The following is a 16,202-nucleotide window of genomic DNA, read 5'->3' as shown; positions in this document are numbered from 1 at the left end:
CAATGAATATTATTTGACTGTTTTGTAACATTTATCTGAAGCAGGTAGTAGAAAGCACTCTGAATTGTGGCAAGATATCTGTAGCATTTGTGGCACAGTAATACACTTGCCCACAATGCTCCTGTTCACGAAATTTTGGTGTGGTGAAAAAAATGATTTGAACAAAAAATAATTATTTGAACAACAAAATGATTTCACAAGTCTCTTATTCACCTGGTATTGCACGACTTTTTCATATTTCCAACATAGAATAGTTAAAACATCTCCTTCATAGCCATTTTGTTGATGCACTAAAAGAAAATTCACCATCAATACTGAAAAGGTTTCACAAAAATGACTTCAAACATGTTTTATAAAGTCTAGAAAAAAACTTTGGCATAAGTGCACTGCATTTGAAGGGGTTTACTCTAAAGTAAATGTAATAATAAATATTCATCGATAAATTGAAATCTATTTTATTTAATCATTTCTGATATTTTTTTATCACAGCAGGGGAGGTAAAAAAAAAATAAGGGAAATTAAAACAAGGTCATAACTAGACTTTATAGAGAAAGGTTTCTAGCTTTTTTTAAGGAATCACAATGTTATGATTTTTTAAATGATGATTTAGCAATGCTAAAAATTCAGTTAGCATGAAGTTTTAACATTGATGAAACTTTATTGTATATAATAATTCTCTTAAATACTGAATTATTAATTTTTAACATATTTATATTTATTTTTTAGGTTGCGGCACAAATTAACATCTAAACTGAGACCACATGACCTTGTATGTTTTCTCGAACATTACAAAGGTTGTACTATACAAATTCACACCTATGCAAAAAATGTATTAACCACTATTCAAACGTTTATGAACTCTGCTGCTTTAGAAATTTTAGCTGAACATTCACCCCTCATTTTTGAAGATGTAGATTTTCGATACATTTCACTTCAAGATAGAGAAGTATGTTTATTTGTATTTTTTTGTATGATTTTTTATTGCTATTGAAATCCAAGATTTATGATCTTTAATCTGTTCTGAGTTCTTAATGAAGTTGAATATCAATTTATGTATGTAAAAATTTTATTTAATTAAGATTTTTTTCAAATGTTAGCGTGTTTTTTAAAGTAGTGATTATACTTTTATTTCTTCATTATTCTGTAATAGTTCATGTGCAATTACATCTTGAGTAAGTAAAGTGCTTTTTAAAAATTGCCACAAAAGTCATTTTTATGTAGTTTTTCTATGACTGTCTTTTAAGCTTGTGTTATGAGGGTGCCATCTGACTAAGACAATTAGTAAGAAAAATTAATTTGAGGTATAATGTAAATGTTATTTGAAATTGATGTAAAATTATTGAATGAAAGACACTGATATTTTTATCAAAAATTAATTTGAGATATAATACAAAAGTTATTCAAAATTAACATAAAATTATTGAATGAAAGACATTGATATTTTTATCAATCTAGAGATTTCTCATCAGATAATTATTTGGAAGATGTTTTCTAGAACTTGCAGTCTCAGCATTGTAATGATGCATTGCTGTCATATTGCATGCTGTTTTTTTGGACTCAAATTTCTCCTCAGTGTTATCTTCTAATTAATTTAATTTTCTCAGTGTTGATCTTCTATATTGAATCAAATTTCTTTTGCGTTGTCTTGAATCCTAACTTTCGTCTGAAAGATGCTAGGATTATTGCCATTTGTTTAATGCTGCTGTTTGGTGTGTGTTTGATATATGTGTTTAGAATTTGGATATGATCTGCATACTGATCAGTTAATACATTTGTGTTCAAATAAATTTATCTGATATTTGCATGAATTGGCAGATTGCATGTGTCAAATATATATTTTTTTAATCTGTTTTATTTATCTATTAAAATTCATGTCTATTGCAGACCAACAGAGTCAGGTGAACATCATATTTCTAGTAATCTGTTTGATGTAGTCTTCCTCATACAGCTTATAGGTAGAACAAAATTTGTGAGATCTTTTTAGATAAAAATAAAAGGCAGTAACTTTTCTGCTTTCATTAAACTTATAAGGACACTGCTTTTAAAAAAAATGTATTATCTCAATTAAATAATTACAAATTTCTATTCTTATTTTCCTATAAAATTTCATGCTAAAGTCAAAACACGCCCTTTTTTAAATACCTTGAATATAGTTAATTTTTTAACTTAACGATTTATTTATGGCATTGTAAGGTACTTTCTCCCTCGTTTCTGCATGCCTTCATGGTGTAATTGGAAGCATTCTCTATGCTTATTCGAAAGGTTCAGAGTTTGAGTTCTGGCAAGTCCCTTGCACATTTTTCTTTTCATCTGCTTCAAAATAACCTAAGGACTCTACAACATAAACAAAGGTTAGAAATTGCTGCCATTCAATGTGGACAAAAAGTTTTCATGTATTTTTACTGCCTTGTACGAAGTAAAAAGGAAGTATTGTAATCACGAAAAGTTTCACGCAGCACATTTCAATGAAAATATTCATTTTGACCGCTTTCGAATGCAATTTAACGGTGTATTTGCATGATATCTGTACGTAAGAACAGAATAAAAGACTTTTCCTCCAAAAATGTTATAAAGCTGCTTTAAAATGAATTCTGAAGAGAATTTTCCGTGGCATCTGTACGAACTTATGTGCATACGTATCTCGCATAACTCAAAAACGAGTAGCCTCAGAATGTTGAAATTTTGTATATAAGACTACTATAACATGTAGATGTGCACCTCATATTTTGGTTGCAATCGGCCAAGCCAAACGTATATAAATATATTTATATATATATCTACTCTGTTACCCGGCTCAGTGATCTCAGTTTCTTTACTCTTATATGTTTGTAAATTGTACATTTTTTGCTTTAAAAATCATTGAATTATGTTGTTCTTATCTTCCGGTTAAGGTTTCTATGCCTTTAGTAAATCTGTATGCAGTATTTTTAGAATTATCAACAATTTTAAAGTTGTTTAAGTGCCACTAAGCCTAATAATTTTTTTGATAGCGGCCATTGCTTGTTTACATTTGAAACAGCAGAGTAGTGGATTTGTTGCCAATCTAGAGAAACGTAGCTTCGCAACAACAAAGATAACGTCTTCATTTATTATTGCGAATGAAATCATGCTCAATCCTTTCTGGAATTTTTTCGAGGAAATATGTGTTTAAGATTTGCTTCATAATTTTTAATATAGATATTTTGAGTTTTTATGCATTTTTGCCTTGTCGTGGAGTGAGAACTGAATTAATTGAATGAGAAATACTGAATCGTCTGTGAAACACTGTTTCTTTTTTTGTTTTGTTTGCTTAATTTCTTTTATACTTCGTTCTAGCTTTATTACAGTATTTGAATAGAACATGTGGCAACGATTAGATAATTCTTTAAATGATATAAATTTTGTGCATTCTGAGTTATAATATGAACGAAATATATCACTGTTAAGTGAACCTAGCGCCAGAGTGTCGCTATGGTAAACAAATACTTGAGTGAATTTTAAAGAATGCATTTATTCTATTGCGGTTTATGCGCTGTCGGCGAAGTAGGTTTAATTCAATCCAATAAGTTTAAAAGAAATGCAAGAAACAAATGTGTATAATTAAATATTCCGTACAAGGAAGTCATGTGGTGTACACATCAGATTTTTTTTATATAAAAATATGTTATTTAACAGCATAGCAAAGTGAGTTATTTAAAAATAATTTTATTTTTTAAAATTTTGTAATTAACTGTTTGAAAATATTACAGTAAATATGATTTCATACCATATTTATTAAAATAATGGTATATCATACCATTATTTTTATAAATAAAATGTAGTTTTAGATCATATGTCAACTGTAAAGTTTCTAATTATTCTAATGCAGATGTGTTTATTTATCTATTTAACCATTTGATGTGTAAAAATAAAATTCAGAAGTAACTGCTGGATCCCTAAATTTGAGTTTTTCTCACTCCCCCCTATTTTGAGTTTTATCTAGTAATAGTTTTTTTAGTAATTTTTTAGTAATAGTTTAGCTTTATCATGTGGCAGCAATAGGAATTACTTAATTTAGGTAATGGTGAAAATATCATCTGATTTGCTAGATTATAATTGGAAATTGAAAATAATATAAAGGATTGCAGAGGAAAAATGTTTAAATCATATTTATTTTTATTATGTGTGTAGTTACTAAGCTGATGCTTGATTTTTATCATATGAACAGTTTAGAAACAAATAACTCTGTCATTTTCCTTTGTAAAATTTTCTTATGAGACTAATAAAATTAAATAAAAATTATATGTCCATTCAAAATTGAATAAAATAGGAAAACAATTGATCAAGTGAAAGAAATCTAGTACTGCTTTTCTACATTACATTACTATACTGGCTGAGTTTCCATGGATTTTGAAATTTAATTTAAAGACTGTTAATCCTCTGAATACTATAACTTTTTTTTCTTAAGAATTTTACTTTTACTGTATTTACATTGCTGTACAAGGTACTGATATTTTAATGTACCTAAAGAAGGTTGTCTAAATTTATATGATCTTTTCCAAAATTGTGAGATTTATATAGCTCTTTTTTAGCATAGTGTTTCGAAATCCAGAGTGAATGTACTAATGTTATTTTTTTGCAGAAAATTATAAGAGATTCTATTCAGATTTGGAAAAGAATGATAGATAAGGATGATAAACAGTGTAAAGTCACCCATGATGTTTATCTAAAATTATACCAATTGACTAAACCTAAACTTCTTGGATATCATTGTATCATGGTTGATGAAGCTCAAGACTGCAATTCAGGTAGTTTATTTTTTATTTGATTTTTCTCAAACTGAAATATAAAATAATATATTCAGTTCTTATTTTTTCTGATATTTGAATTGTAACTGAAGTATTTGCTTCTCATCAGTTATAGGGACCTTATGCTGGCAAATGCTTTTCCATTTTGTTGCCACCATGAACATGGTAATATTATGATACCATAAATTCACAGCAAATACTGTAATAAAAATTAAAAGTATAATGAGTTTGGCTAATACATTTCCAATATCGCAACATAGCACCATCTATTTATAATATCAACAACTTGTATAAGTCATGGCAATTGAAAATTGTGCCACCTATTTACAATACTATACAAAATCTGAGATCCAGAATCATCACAGCTTTGTGAATTCCAGATTTTGAATATTCAAGGATTTTAAATAATCAGTTTAAATCTAGTAAGATGATGTGGCAACATAGGGTCTTTATTTATTGTGTGTCAGAAAAATGCTAACCCGACACAATTATTGAAGGGCAGAAAGTTTGATGTTGGCCAATATGAGTACAGTGTCATTTCGTGTATTGTCATTAGCCACAATGCCACTTCCCTAGCCAACAAGTGTTTTAATTTGATTTGAGGGATTGTCTCTGTGTATACAGTGGTGGCCAAAATTGTGGACACTTTTGGAAATTTTTATGTTTTTGAACTTTGTATGCTTATAGGAAATGTTACGTTTCGCAAAATGCAAACTTGTATATATCATTTTAAAGAGAATTTATTACTGAATTCAATACAAAACACAAAATTCAATTATTTACAATACAAAAAACGTTATATGTACTTTAATATAAATAAAAAACACAGTTATGAAGTGGTTTGTAATGTCTAGCTTTCCTGGCCAATCACTGTTCTTGTTCTGAGAACCAATCAAATGTTAGTAACTGCCAGTAGAAGCTGACATCATGTTTACACCTGAAACAATTCATTATTTTGTTTTGTTCTGTAGAAGGAGGGAGGACCTGTTTCTTATCCATTGCAATTACAAGTAGGAATTTTTGTAAAAATTTTTAATATTTAGTCAAGAAGCAATGACATCAAATAAAAGAATAGAGTGGACACCTAGAAAGAGATGTAATATTATTGAGTTACGAGAAAGTGGTATTTCCTATGCTGGAATTGCAAGACAGGTGGGTGGTTCAGTGACTACATCTGGAGTCCGAAAGTTTTGTTTACGATATCAGGAGACAAATTCAATAAAAAACAAAGAATGAAAAGTCCGAAAAAGGTGCACCACATCTATTGATGACAGAAGAATAAAAAGACTATGTCTCCAAGATAGAAAAATGTCATCAGCGGCCATCAGAAGTGACCTGAATGATGCTGGTGTTTCTGTCAGTTCAAGAACAATGAGGAGAAAATTAACAGATGTTGAACTGAGAGGTAGAATTCCACGAAAAAAGCCTTATCTTAATTTTCAGCAATAAAAAAAAAAAAGACTACAGTGGGCAAAGGAACACATTAATTGGACAGATGATCAGTGGTCACAAGTTATATGGGGTGATGAAACTAAGATATCGTTATTCGGTAGTGATGGGCGAAAATATATAAGACGTAGAATAGGAGAAGAGCTACATCCTGACTGCATTCAAGCAATTGTGAAGAACCCAGTTAGTGTTATGATTTGGTCATGCATGTCAGCAGATGGTATTGGTTGCCTTCATGTCATCGATGGGACACTGAATGCCAGAAAATACATTGACACTATTCTAGAACCAAAACTTCTACCTTCCATCAGAGATCTCTTTTCCAACAATGCTTCGTTTATTTTTCAGCAGGATTCTGCTTTTTGCCACATGGCCAAAATATCGACAGAGTCGTTTCGTACAAAGAGCGTTAAATTGTTGTCATGGCCAGAAAACAGTCCTGACCTCAATCCTATTGAAAATTTGTGGCACCGTTTGAAAACTCTTGTCGGAATGAGGCGCCCATAAAATAAAAGGGAACTAATTGAGGCTGTAATTGTTTCCTGGCATCATGTAATAGCGAAAGAAGAGCTTAAAACTCTTGTCAGCTCAACGAAACGTCGATATGAAGCTGTAATCAAAAATAAAGGGTACCCTAATAAGTACTGATAACTCACTGCAATCATCACTATCTAATGTATATCGATAACTATTATCGTTTAACTTTTTTGTATTGCAAATAAATGAATTTTGTGTTTTTTACTGAATTCAGTAATAAATTCTCTTTAAAATGATATATACAAGTTTGCATTTTGTGAATTGTAACGTTTTCTATAAGCATACAAAGTTCAAAAACATAAAAATTTCCAAAAGTGTCCACAATTTTGGCCACCACTGTGTATGTAATGAAACTAAGGTTCAATGACACGACATAAATGATTTGATCATGAATGCGGTACAAACTTGAATTAAAATTTTCGGTGAAATAAGACTTTTCCCATGATTCACTGTGAAACAAACTCATGTATATTTTTTCATAATTAGAACTGGCTGAAGAATGTAATGACAAAACAATTTTGGAGGCACTGTAATAATAGTACTGAGATGTAGATGTGTAGAAATACTTAATTGCGTAGATACTTGATGCTTAGAGTCCATTTTGAAGAATAAGCAGTCGAGCCGAATTAAATTCCTTTTTTTTATTTAAATTCACACTTTGTGGCCATAATTATTTGACACTCTACTCGTGCCTATTAAAGAACATTTACAATTTTTGATATTTTTGCCATAGAAGTGAATATAGCAGCTCATACATGATTTCAGTAAAGCATCTGGCCAAGAGAAAGGCACAAGCAAAAGTGACCTATTAGTTCATAGAAAGAAGGGAGGAAGTCATATGTTCCAGTTTTTAAATTTGGTGAATGGGCAAGAGGCATCTGCATTAAACGTTACGTAAGATCACATGATTAATTTGAATGACGCAATTTAGCCTTATGACACTATTTCTAAGACAGAGAAAGGAACTCCACAAATTAAATAAAACTAAAAGAGGCTATAGACAATTAAATTTAGGAGTTTGCTTTCATTTTTTTTTATCTTACACATTCACCGCCTTTCAAACGAAAAAGCTGGAGCAGTAGAGAAGCCTTTTTGAGAGAAAAAGCATTAGAGCAGCAAAATATGAGAAATATAATTTCAAAAATGCAAAATGTAAAATGAACTTTTGAACAATTAAAAATTATGTCATAAAATTTTTAATTTAATAAGAATTTTTAAAGTCCTATTAAGATTTGAGTCCAATCTATAAAAAAAATCTTGTTTCTGGATCCATCACATCACAATTTATCTTGATATTTCAGGGAAGGTTTTCTAAAAATTTTTGCACGAGATCACAATTTAAAAATTTTTTTATACCCATTAATTATTACAAATAATCATAAATTTTACACCATACTAATTTTCATATTTATAAGTAATATTTCATCATTTGTAATAATCATTATCGAAATTATGGTTTTTACTTTTATTACTACATTTTACAATTTTCGTATTTTACACAAACTAGAAGACCCCACAGCTTTCTCTTAGTACACACATATCCAACTATTTGAGCATATCCTCTTTTTAACAAACTCATGTATTACATTTTCATGAGTGGTTATGTGAATTGCACTACACATTCCATTTATAAAAAAAAGTTGCACTACATTATATGAAAAAATGAAAATTCTATATAATAAATTAAATAAAGTGGGAGCCTTCAAAGTTTATATTATATGAAGAGGGTAAAAGAAACAATCATGCGGAGGTAAAACAGGTCTCTGTTTCTGAACCAGTACTCCCTCATCATACTTCATATTTAACATACAATTATTGATAACTACAACATTCATTTACTGTAATTCCATACAAATTTTAGTACAATTTACTCTTAATTAAATTCTCATATAAATGCTATTATGATTACTCAGTTTCTTAAACAAAATAATGCCAAAATTCTTAACTTGTCAGCAAAATAATTCCAAAATTCTTAACATTAATTTAAAATTTTTGACAAAACTTATTTTCACTAATAATAATCTTCCCTGAATAAAATCTTAGACTAGTTACGACATTTTAATTTGATATTTTTGTAGCACAGTGCCACATTACATTTTCAGATTTTAAAATATAACCAATTATTGAGCAAGCTATTTATAATGAGGCAGTTGGAGAAAAACTGAAAAAACTTTTTTATCACATAACATCAAAACACATTTTTGGAATATCGGCACTTAATTTTCTGGATGGAAACAACTTTGAAGAGTAAATTTGGAATCGAAGAAATTAATCACACTTCAGTATCACTTTTGATAACGCCTTTAAATCACTTTCATACTTGACACACCATATTTCGATATTACAGTGACCTTGGCCTAATTGGAAATTCAGATGAATAGTTTCCTTTTTTATTTTATCCATTTGTTGAAATAAACTGCACAGGGAGTTCCATGCTTGTAGGGTCGAAAATCAGCCATACCATTTTTATGTAATGAAACTAAGGTTCAATGACACGACATAAATGATTTGATCATGAATGCGGTACAAACTTGAATTAAAATTTTCGGTGAAATAAGACTTTTCCCATGATTCACTGTGAAACAAACTCATGTATATTTTTTCATAATTAGAACTGGCTGAAGAATGTAATGACAAAACAATTTTGGAGGCACTGTAATAATAGTACTGAGATGTAGATGTGTAGAAATACTTAATTGCGTAGATACTTGATGCTTAGAGTCCATTTTGAAGAATAAGCAGTCGAGCCGAATTAAATTCCTTTTTTTTATTTAAATTCACACTTTGTGGCCATAATTATTTGACACTCTACTCGTGCCTATTAAAGAACATTTACAATTTTTTATATTTTTGCCATAGAAGCGAATATAGCAGCTCATACGTGATTGCAGTAAAGCATCTGGCCAAGAGGAAAGTGCAACCAAAAGTGACCCATCAGTTCATAAGTTTAAGTTTTTAGTTTTGGTTTGCAATTTGGTGATTGGTGTAGAGGCATCTGCATTAAGTATTACGTATAATCGCATGATTAATTTAAATGACACAATTTAGACTAACAATGCTATTTCTAAGACAGAGAAAGTAAGTCTACAAATTAAATAAAACTAAAAGAGGTTATAGACAAATTTAGAAGTTTACTTTCATTTTTTTTAATAATCGTACTTTTTGGCGGAAGATGAAAACAATTCACTTTTAGTCGTGGCAGGAAAACTGCTGCGTAGATGTCTGGACATTACGATGTAGTAGATGATCGCATGGAATTTGTAGAAGCACAACCAGCTTGATAATTAAACATCATTTATTCTTGAATGGCAAATTTCTTAATATATAACTGTAGAAGACTAGGGATGCTACACACGCCCCATAATTTTAGATATGCAATTACATTTTTTGTAATGACAGCTTGCAGGGGCTGAGCGACAAGCTGACAGCACCCAGGCGAAGAGGCGAAAGAGAGAGAAACTACACAGTTATAAACTATTTATACAAGATAGGTGCACAAAGTACAGCTATCATTGATTAAATTTTTGGTTTTAGTTCCATTTACATCATGAAAATTAGATTTTTCTGGAAATGACGCAGTGCAAAGAGAGAATTGAAAGGAAATTTACATTGTTAATTTAATCTTTTAAATATTCTTTACTTTTTTTACACGCACACACACACACACATATATATATATTGTACCAATACACTAGATGTTCAAAACAAGGTAATTATACTTATTCAAGTTATAAATTGGTACTGATAAATTTATTAATTTCTGTCATAAAAAAGCAGGCATTAAATACTCAATTTAAATCTGTTGACTAATAGAGTAATGATAATTTATTCCTAAAACCTGCAAAAGGCAGAACAAGTTCAATGTCTGTTAATTAAAGATTTGTAAATTTTGTAATTAACTTTTATACTTAATTTAAATTAAAAGTTTTTTGTGGGATTCTGTTCTTTTAATAACTAATGTGCCTATTTTATATTTCTCAGTCTTGTAAATAGCTTTTTACCAGTGATGATACCTTCTTCTTTATGCTTTTTAGATCTTTAATGAGAAATAAATTAGTTTCTTCTATTTGATAAAAGTTTTACTAAGAAACTAGTTTCTAATGACAACTTTAACGGAACAATAAGTTCTCTTGCGAACTTTACGACTCCACTATCTCAAATAGATACTTCACTAACCATTACCTTTGGATATGAACTTTACATTTTAGAATTTTAGAAGTGTTTTTTTCCCCCAGAACATTTAGTAAATGAGAGATTTGCAATGCCTTCTGGATGAAAAAATACTTCTAAAATTCTAAAATGATATTGATACATATTCATTGTCGGCAAACAGTGTGATTTAGCACCAGTAATGGGTAAGAATGATGTCACACGCACACAATTGTAAGACATTTGTTTTGGTTTAATGTAAACTTTATTTATTCTGAATAAGCTGGTTTCATTTTTTTAAAGAAGGAAGTTCTATTTTTTCTTCACAATTTGAAAAAAAATGTTTAATGTTTGGGACAGCATGAAGTGGAGTATTTTTTAAGTCAAAAAAGTCATGATATGTGACACCAACTGTTAAACAGTATCAATGTAATGGAAAAAAAAATATAAGATATTTTAGTTTTTTATATGCTATATCCATCATTTATGTTTTTTATTATCTAACTAAATAAAGAATGATCTCTTTGTTTCTAGTAGAATGATTGGCAACATTTCCGCCAACTTTCATGTTTAGTGGGATTTCATAATGAAATCAGAAGTCTTACTTTCATGTTTAAATCCTATGAATAGTGATGAATTTTGTTACCTCATTTAAAAAGAAATAATATTCAAATCAATGTTCATGACTATAGAACTGAATTTCTAAAATTATGTAGATTTATTCTTTAGGTTATAAAGTTGATTAAGTTAGTAATATTATTGTTTACAAGTTTTTATGACATTGTATGGCTTATGTGTTATATGTATAATATATATGATTTTATGTAGATTTGCATAATCATATGTATTTTTAGTCCAAAGGGGCTTTATCCCTGAACGAATGTTGTTTTCGTTTTGTGATTTTGTGTTGAATCACTATAAACGGCAAATCACTTTTCAAGCTGTTGCCACCAAATGTTAGAGTCCTGCATTATATTTGAAGAAATTAAATAATGAAAAATATGCATAAATGTATGTATATTTCTCGCATTCTGATAAAACAACGGTACATAGAGCCTTCGAATTTTGAATGATGTAATCCTCCTACGAATATGGGTATGTGGAAGACCAAATTTGAAATTTGGAATTTGTTTTACTATCAATTTCATATTTTGTAAAACTTTAACGAATTTTTGAGTAACAAACTCAACATTTTAAAAGCAAGCAATGGCTATACTCTACGAGTGGAAAAAAAAGCTTTTTATCTCCAGCATGCAGAACTGTGTATCAGAAATTCTAAAGATATGCTCATTTTAAAATTATTTTGCAACATTGCTATTGAACTGAATTTTATGGTTTAAGTGCAAAGAACATGATATTTAATAAAGAAAGGTAACACACAAAATGTTAAAAAAATGTCCCTTTGGACATAATTTAAAATCTGAATCCTTTCAGATTTATTATTTTTTTCCAAATTACTGTTGTTTGTATATTTAAGTAACTTTTTTTCTTTCAATATATACAGCAATGCTTGATATTGTACTTACTCAGTCAGCACCTATCATACTTGTTGGTGATCCAAATCAGCAGATTTATGGGTTCCGTGGTGCTACTAATGCTCTGCAGAATGCTCCATTCAGTCATATCTATTATTTAACTAAGGTAAGGCTTGAAATGATTTTCATGCTTTTAAGTATTTATTGGCATTTGTTTCTGTGGAATGAAACATTTTAGATGATGATAATGATTTAATTAAAGTTAGCTTTTGGAACTTTTTCTTTATTTTATATTGATTGATTTCATTTATTTTATGGGGGTTGAAAGTGTAATAGTGATTCAAATAGCATGAATCCTCATAGGAAAGGTATAGCTAAGATTAACTCTCAGAATCTTTAAATATAGTCTTGTGCATGATAGTTTTTTGCCATTTATAATGAAATTAGCAGCTTCATGATTGCTGATTTCAAAGGAAAGATTGACTACACATATGACTTAAGGAACCACATTAAAATGAATTATAAATTTTCCTATAAATTTAGGAAATGAATTGAAGTTACATGGGCTAAAGTATAAAAGATGATTTACAGTATTCAGTCTCAATTTGAAGCATGTATGTGTTCACCGTTAGCCATGTAAAAATGAGCATTGCAAGAAATGTGCTTGAGTCACATTTAGAGTTTTTCCAGTGTATACTCATGAGTAAGGATGATGTTTTAGCCATCATCATAGTAGGTGTGATTTTAATGTTTCTGTGATACACGCATTCTTTCCATGGCTACAGAGAATCTCAAACGTACTGTTCATTTGTTGATGCTTAAGTTTAACTTAGTACAAACATGCCTACTTGATTTTTTTTTAAATAGGAATTCATCCTCTTATCAATCATACTGTTCTAGATGAAATGCAGCAGACTTGTATCACTGCGAGGTTTAGTTTTTATTAGTGCATGTAAAATCATATCATGTGTTTTATGCTTAAGTAGCCCTTTTCGCATGTTGGCAAAGCTTCAAGACCGAGATCCTTCCTTTGTCTATTGCTGATTATCGGCCAGCATATCAGGCACTGAATACCATTTATGCTATTGAAATAGAGGATTTCTTAAACCTGGATTCATTTCTCATGTTCTTATGCCTGCACTTGAATGCATTTGTAGAAAATTTTATGTAGATGGTGCTGTGGGCAAAGAAATGTTTTATTATGTTTTGATTAGTAGAAAGAATATGCTGGCCTGTAAAGACAGGAACATGAATTATTCATCTGAAATAAGTGTTTTATTGTTGTGTGTGCGAATCCAGCTTCATAATTGTAGTCATGGAACTTCACAAATACTGCAGCTTATTATTAGACTAGAACCCACTCTGAGAAGATTTGAAAAGAATCTAACAGTGCTCAACTTCTTTCTTAACATACTGCAAGTTTATTTCCTTAAGTTTCTGTTTCAACAAATTACTGATAGCAGTCTTTTGAGGTACAGCTCCCTGCACTTCCAAATTTTGACCAGGAATGTTTCTGTAATATGGGAAATGTATTTCTCTTTGTATTCTGGATTGGTTATATGATGCTGATGTGCATTTGGAAGGACATTCATCATTACACTGTGCAGAAGGGAAAGTTCAACTCTGTATATGACAGTACTATGCATGTCATGATTTGTTATGGCTGTGATCACTACTAGAATTTTAATTCTTGTATTAAGACTAGAGTTGTAATACCAATAAACTGGTTAACCCTCTGGCTTGCAAGGATGTGTATATACAGCCTAGAATATTCTTTGTGATGTCTCTTAAGAAAGTATATATAACCATGCATCTAGAAGTGTGTTCAAGAAATTAAGTCAATGCATTGAACTTACATAAATCCAGGTACAAAGTAGGAGAGTTATTTTGGCCTTAAAATTAAGAAAATATCTCTTTCTGGTGTCAGTTTAAAAAAAAAATTGACTTTTTTCTTTGAAACACCATGCTAGTCAGAGAGTAATTTATTTATCAAGAGACATGGAAAACAAGTCTGCAGTTTTTGCCAGTAAATTAACATTTTATTAGTAATTCAATAAATAATGTATTTCAGTATGATCATTAGATATAAATATATAAATTTAATTCTCTCACTGGGTGTTAGAAAAACTGTTTTAAATTTAAAACCTGATGCAAATTTTACAGGCAATGATCTTACATGATTTTATGTCACTAGCATTACAACTAGTAAAACCTGATATTTCAATTGTTGTGAAAATATCAATTTATATATTCATGGCATTAGTTTGAAATTCATGCTTGATGATCTAACAAATCAAAACAGTATTTTAAGTAACGTTAAGAAGGCTTTAAAGCATCCAGCAAAATAAGGAAACTGCTAATGCTGATGTTCTGTAATATTTTTATGACACTGACCTCAAAAACTGAAATGACAAAGATTGCAAAATTTATTATAAATCCATTAAAACTACAAATACAAAGAGAATTGTTAAATTAAATGAATGCATGTATAAGAACAAGCAGATGCTACTGAAATATGAGAAATAATATGTGATACTGATTCTGAAAATTTTATAAACTCATTTCTGTCAACATCTACTGCTATGTTGTCTATGAAGGAAAAACTTTAATTCCTAATAAAGACCAAACCATTGTACTCTATAAGGAAGAAACTGTGATAAATAAATAAAGGTGTGTATAAATAAATAGTTAATTAAATCTTAAAGTCTTAAAAAAAGGAGTATTTTCAGCAGGAAAAAATAAGGAAGGTAAATAATGTGTAACAGTAAAATGTGTGGTTTCGTAATGATGGCCAAACAGGTGTAATATCAAGAAAATTTTCTTGGAGGCTGGCTTAGTTTGCACAAGATTTAGATTTTCATTTAGGACAAGTTATGTTTTTCGTGTGCTTATTTTTTAAAACGAATTTAGTGTTTAATTTTGCATATAAATGAAGAAATTTTCTCAGTGTTTTTGTAGTAAAGATCTATTTCTCTCTATATATATATGATTTATTAGCATATTATTTTCTGTATACTGTGTATTCCAAGGAAATCCTCCTTAGAAAAAGGGTGTTAAAATTTCAGTAATTCAGAAAAAGTATAGAGAGCACCGCAATGCAGTTTCAGAAAAATGTGCAGAAACTGAAGTGATGGCTGTCATTCATGTAAACGCCTGGCAAATGTGGCATGACACTTGCTGAGCATTGAAAAGAATTCATCTATAATTCTTGTCATATGATGGCATTATGGTTCTTTCACTATGGGTGTCGAAGTTGACCAACCTCTATGCACATGTTACTTTTGGAGGCAACGATAAAAATCACAAGGTTTAAGGTATGAAAATCTTGGTGGCCATTAGTGTGGAAAAGACTGATCAAGGACAGTTATCATCAAATCTCTATCACAGCAGGTACTAGACAGGACCTGTACAAAGGCAATCCATTCTGCATAAAATATGGAGTGTGTGTCTGCTGTGAGAAGGAAACGAAGCTTTCTTTTAAAAGCACTGTATAAAATTTGACTGATAGAAGTACTTTGAAATGTACTATTGTGGACCTTTTTAACCCTTTGCGGCTCAGTGTTCCACTACATGGAACACCCAAATTGAATCGCTTCTGAAACCTTTAAATTCAACCGTAAATAGATAAAAATGCCTTTATAATATACTTTGAACTTTTCTTTTTAAACAGTAGATAGCAGCATATCACAAGGAGGCACAGAATTTTCATTTATTATGTGTTACTAAAATCCAATTTTTTTTAAGTAATTTTCTCTATTTTTTTAATGATATGAAAAACTTTATTTGGGGAAAAAATTAGGCATAATTTTGCTGGCTGTACTCCAAA

General features: G+C 29.9%; 1 protein-coding gene across 4 annotated transcripts in view; it reads left to right on the top strand.

Moving 5' to 3' along the window:
- Positions 1-16,202, top strand: part of LOC118195793 (F-box DNA helicase 1-like) — a 161,001-nt gene that overhangs the window by 99,275 nt on the left and 45,524 nt on the right. For all 4 annotated transcript variants that reach the window (XR_015042565.1, XM_085821821.1, XM_085821822.1 and 1 more), the window contains exons 10-12: positions 727-946; positions 4,601-4,766; positions 12,406-12,542. Coding sequence is in view for 3 of the 4 variants with exons in the window: in XM_085821821.1 (XP_085677947.1) it covers positions 727-946; positions 4,601-4,766; positions 12,406-12,542 (523 nt within the window). In the remaining variant the exon portion in view is untranslated. The remainder of the gene's footprint in view (positions 1-726; positions 947-4,600; positions 4,767-12,405; positions 12,543-16,202) is intronic.

This window comes from Stegodyphus dumicola, chromosome 8 (assembly GCF_044657685.1).
Source record: "Stegodyphus dumicola isolate Sdum_Otavi_A_Nest chromosome 8, ASM4465768v1".
NCBI classification, from domain to species: Eukaryota; Metazoa; Arthropoda; class Arachnida; order Araneae; family Eresidae; genus Stegodyphus; species Stegodyphus dumicola.
Note: the sequence above shows the minus strand (reverse complement) of the source record. Positions and strands in the feature narration are given on the sequence as shown.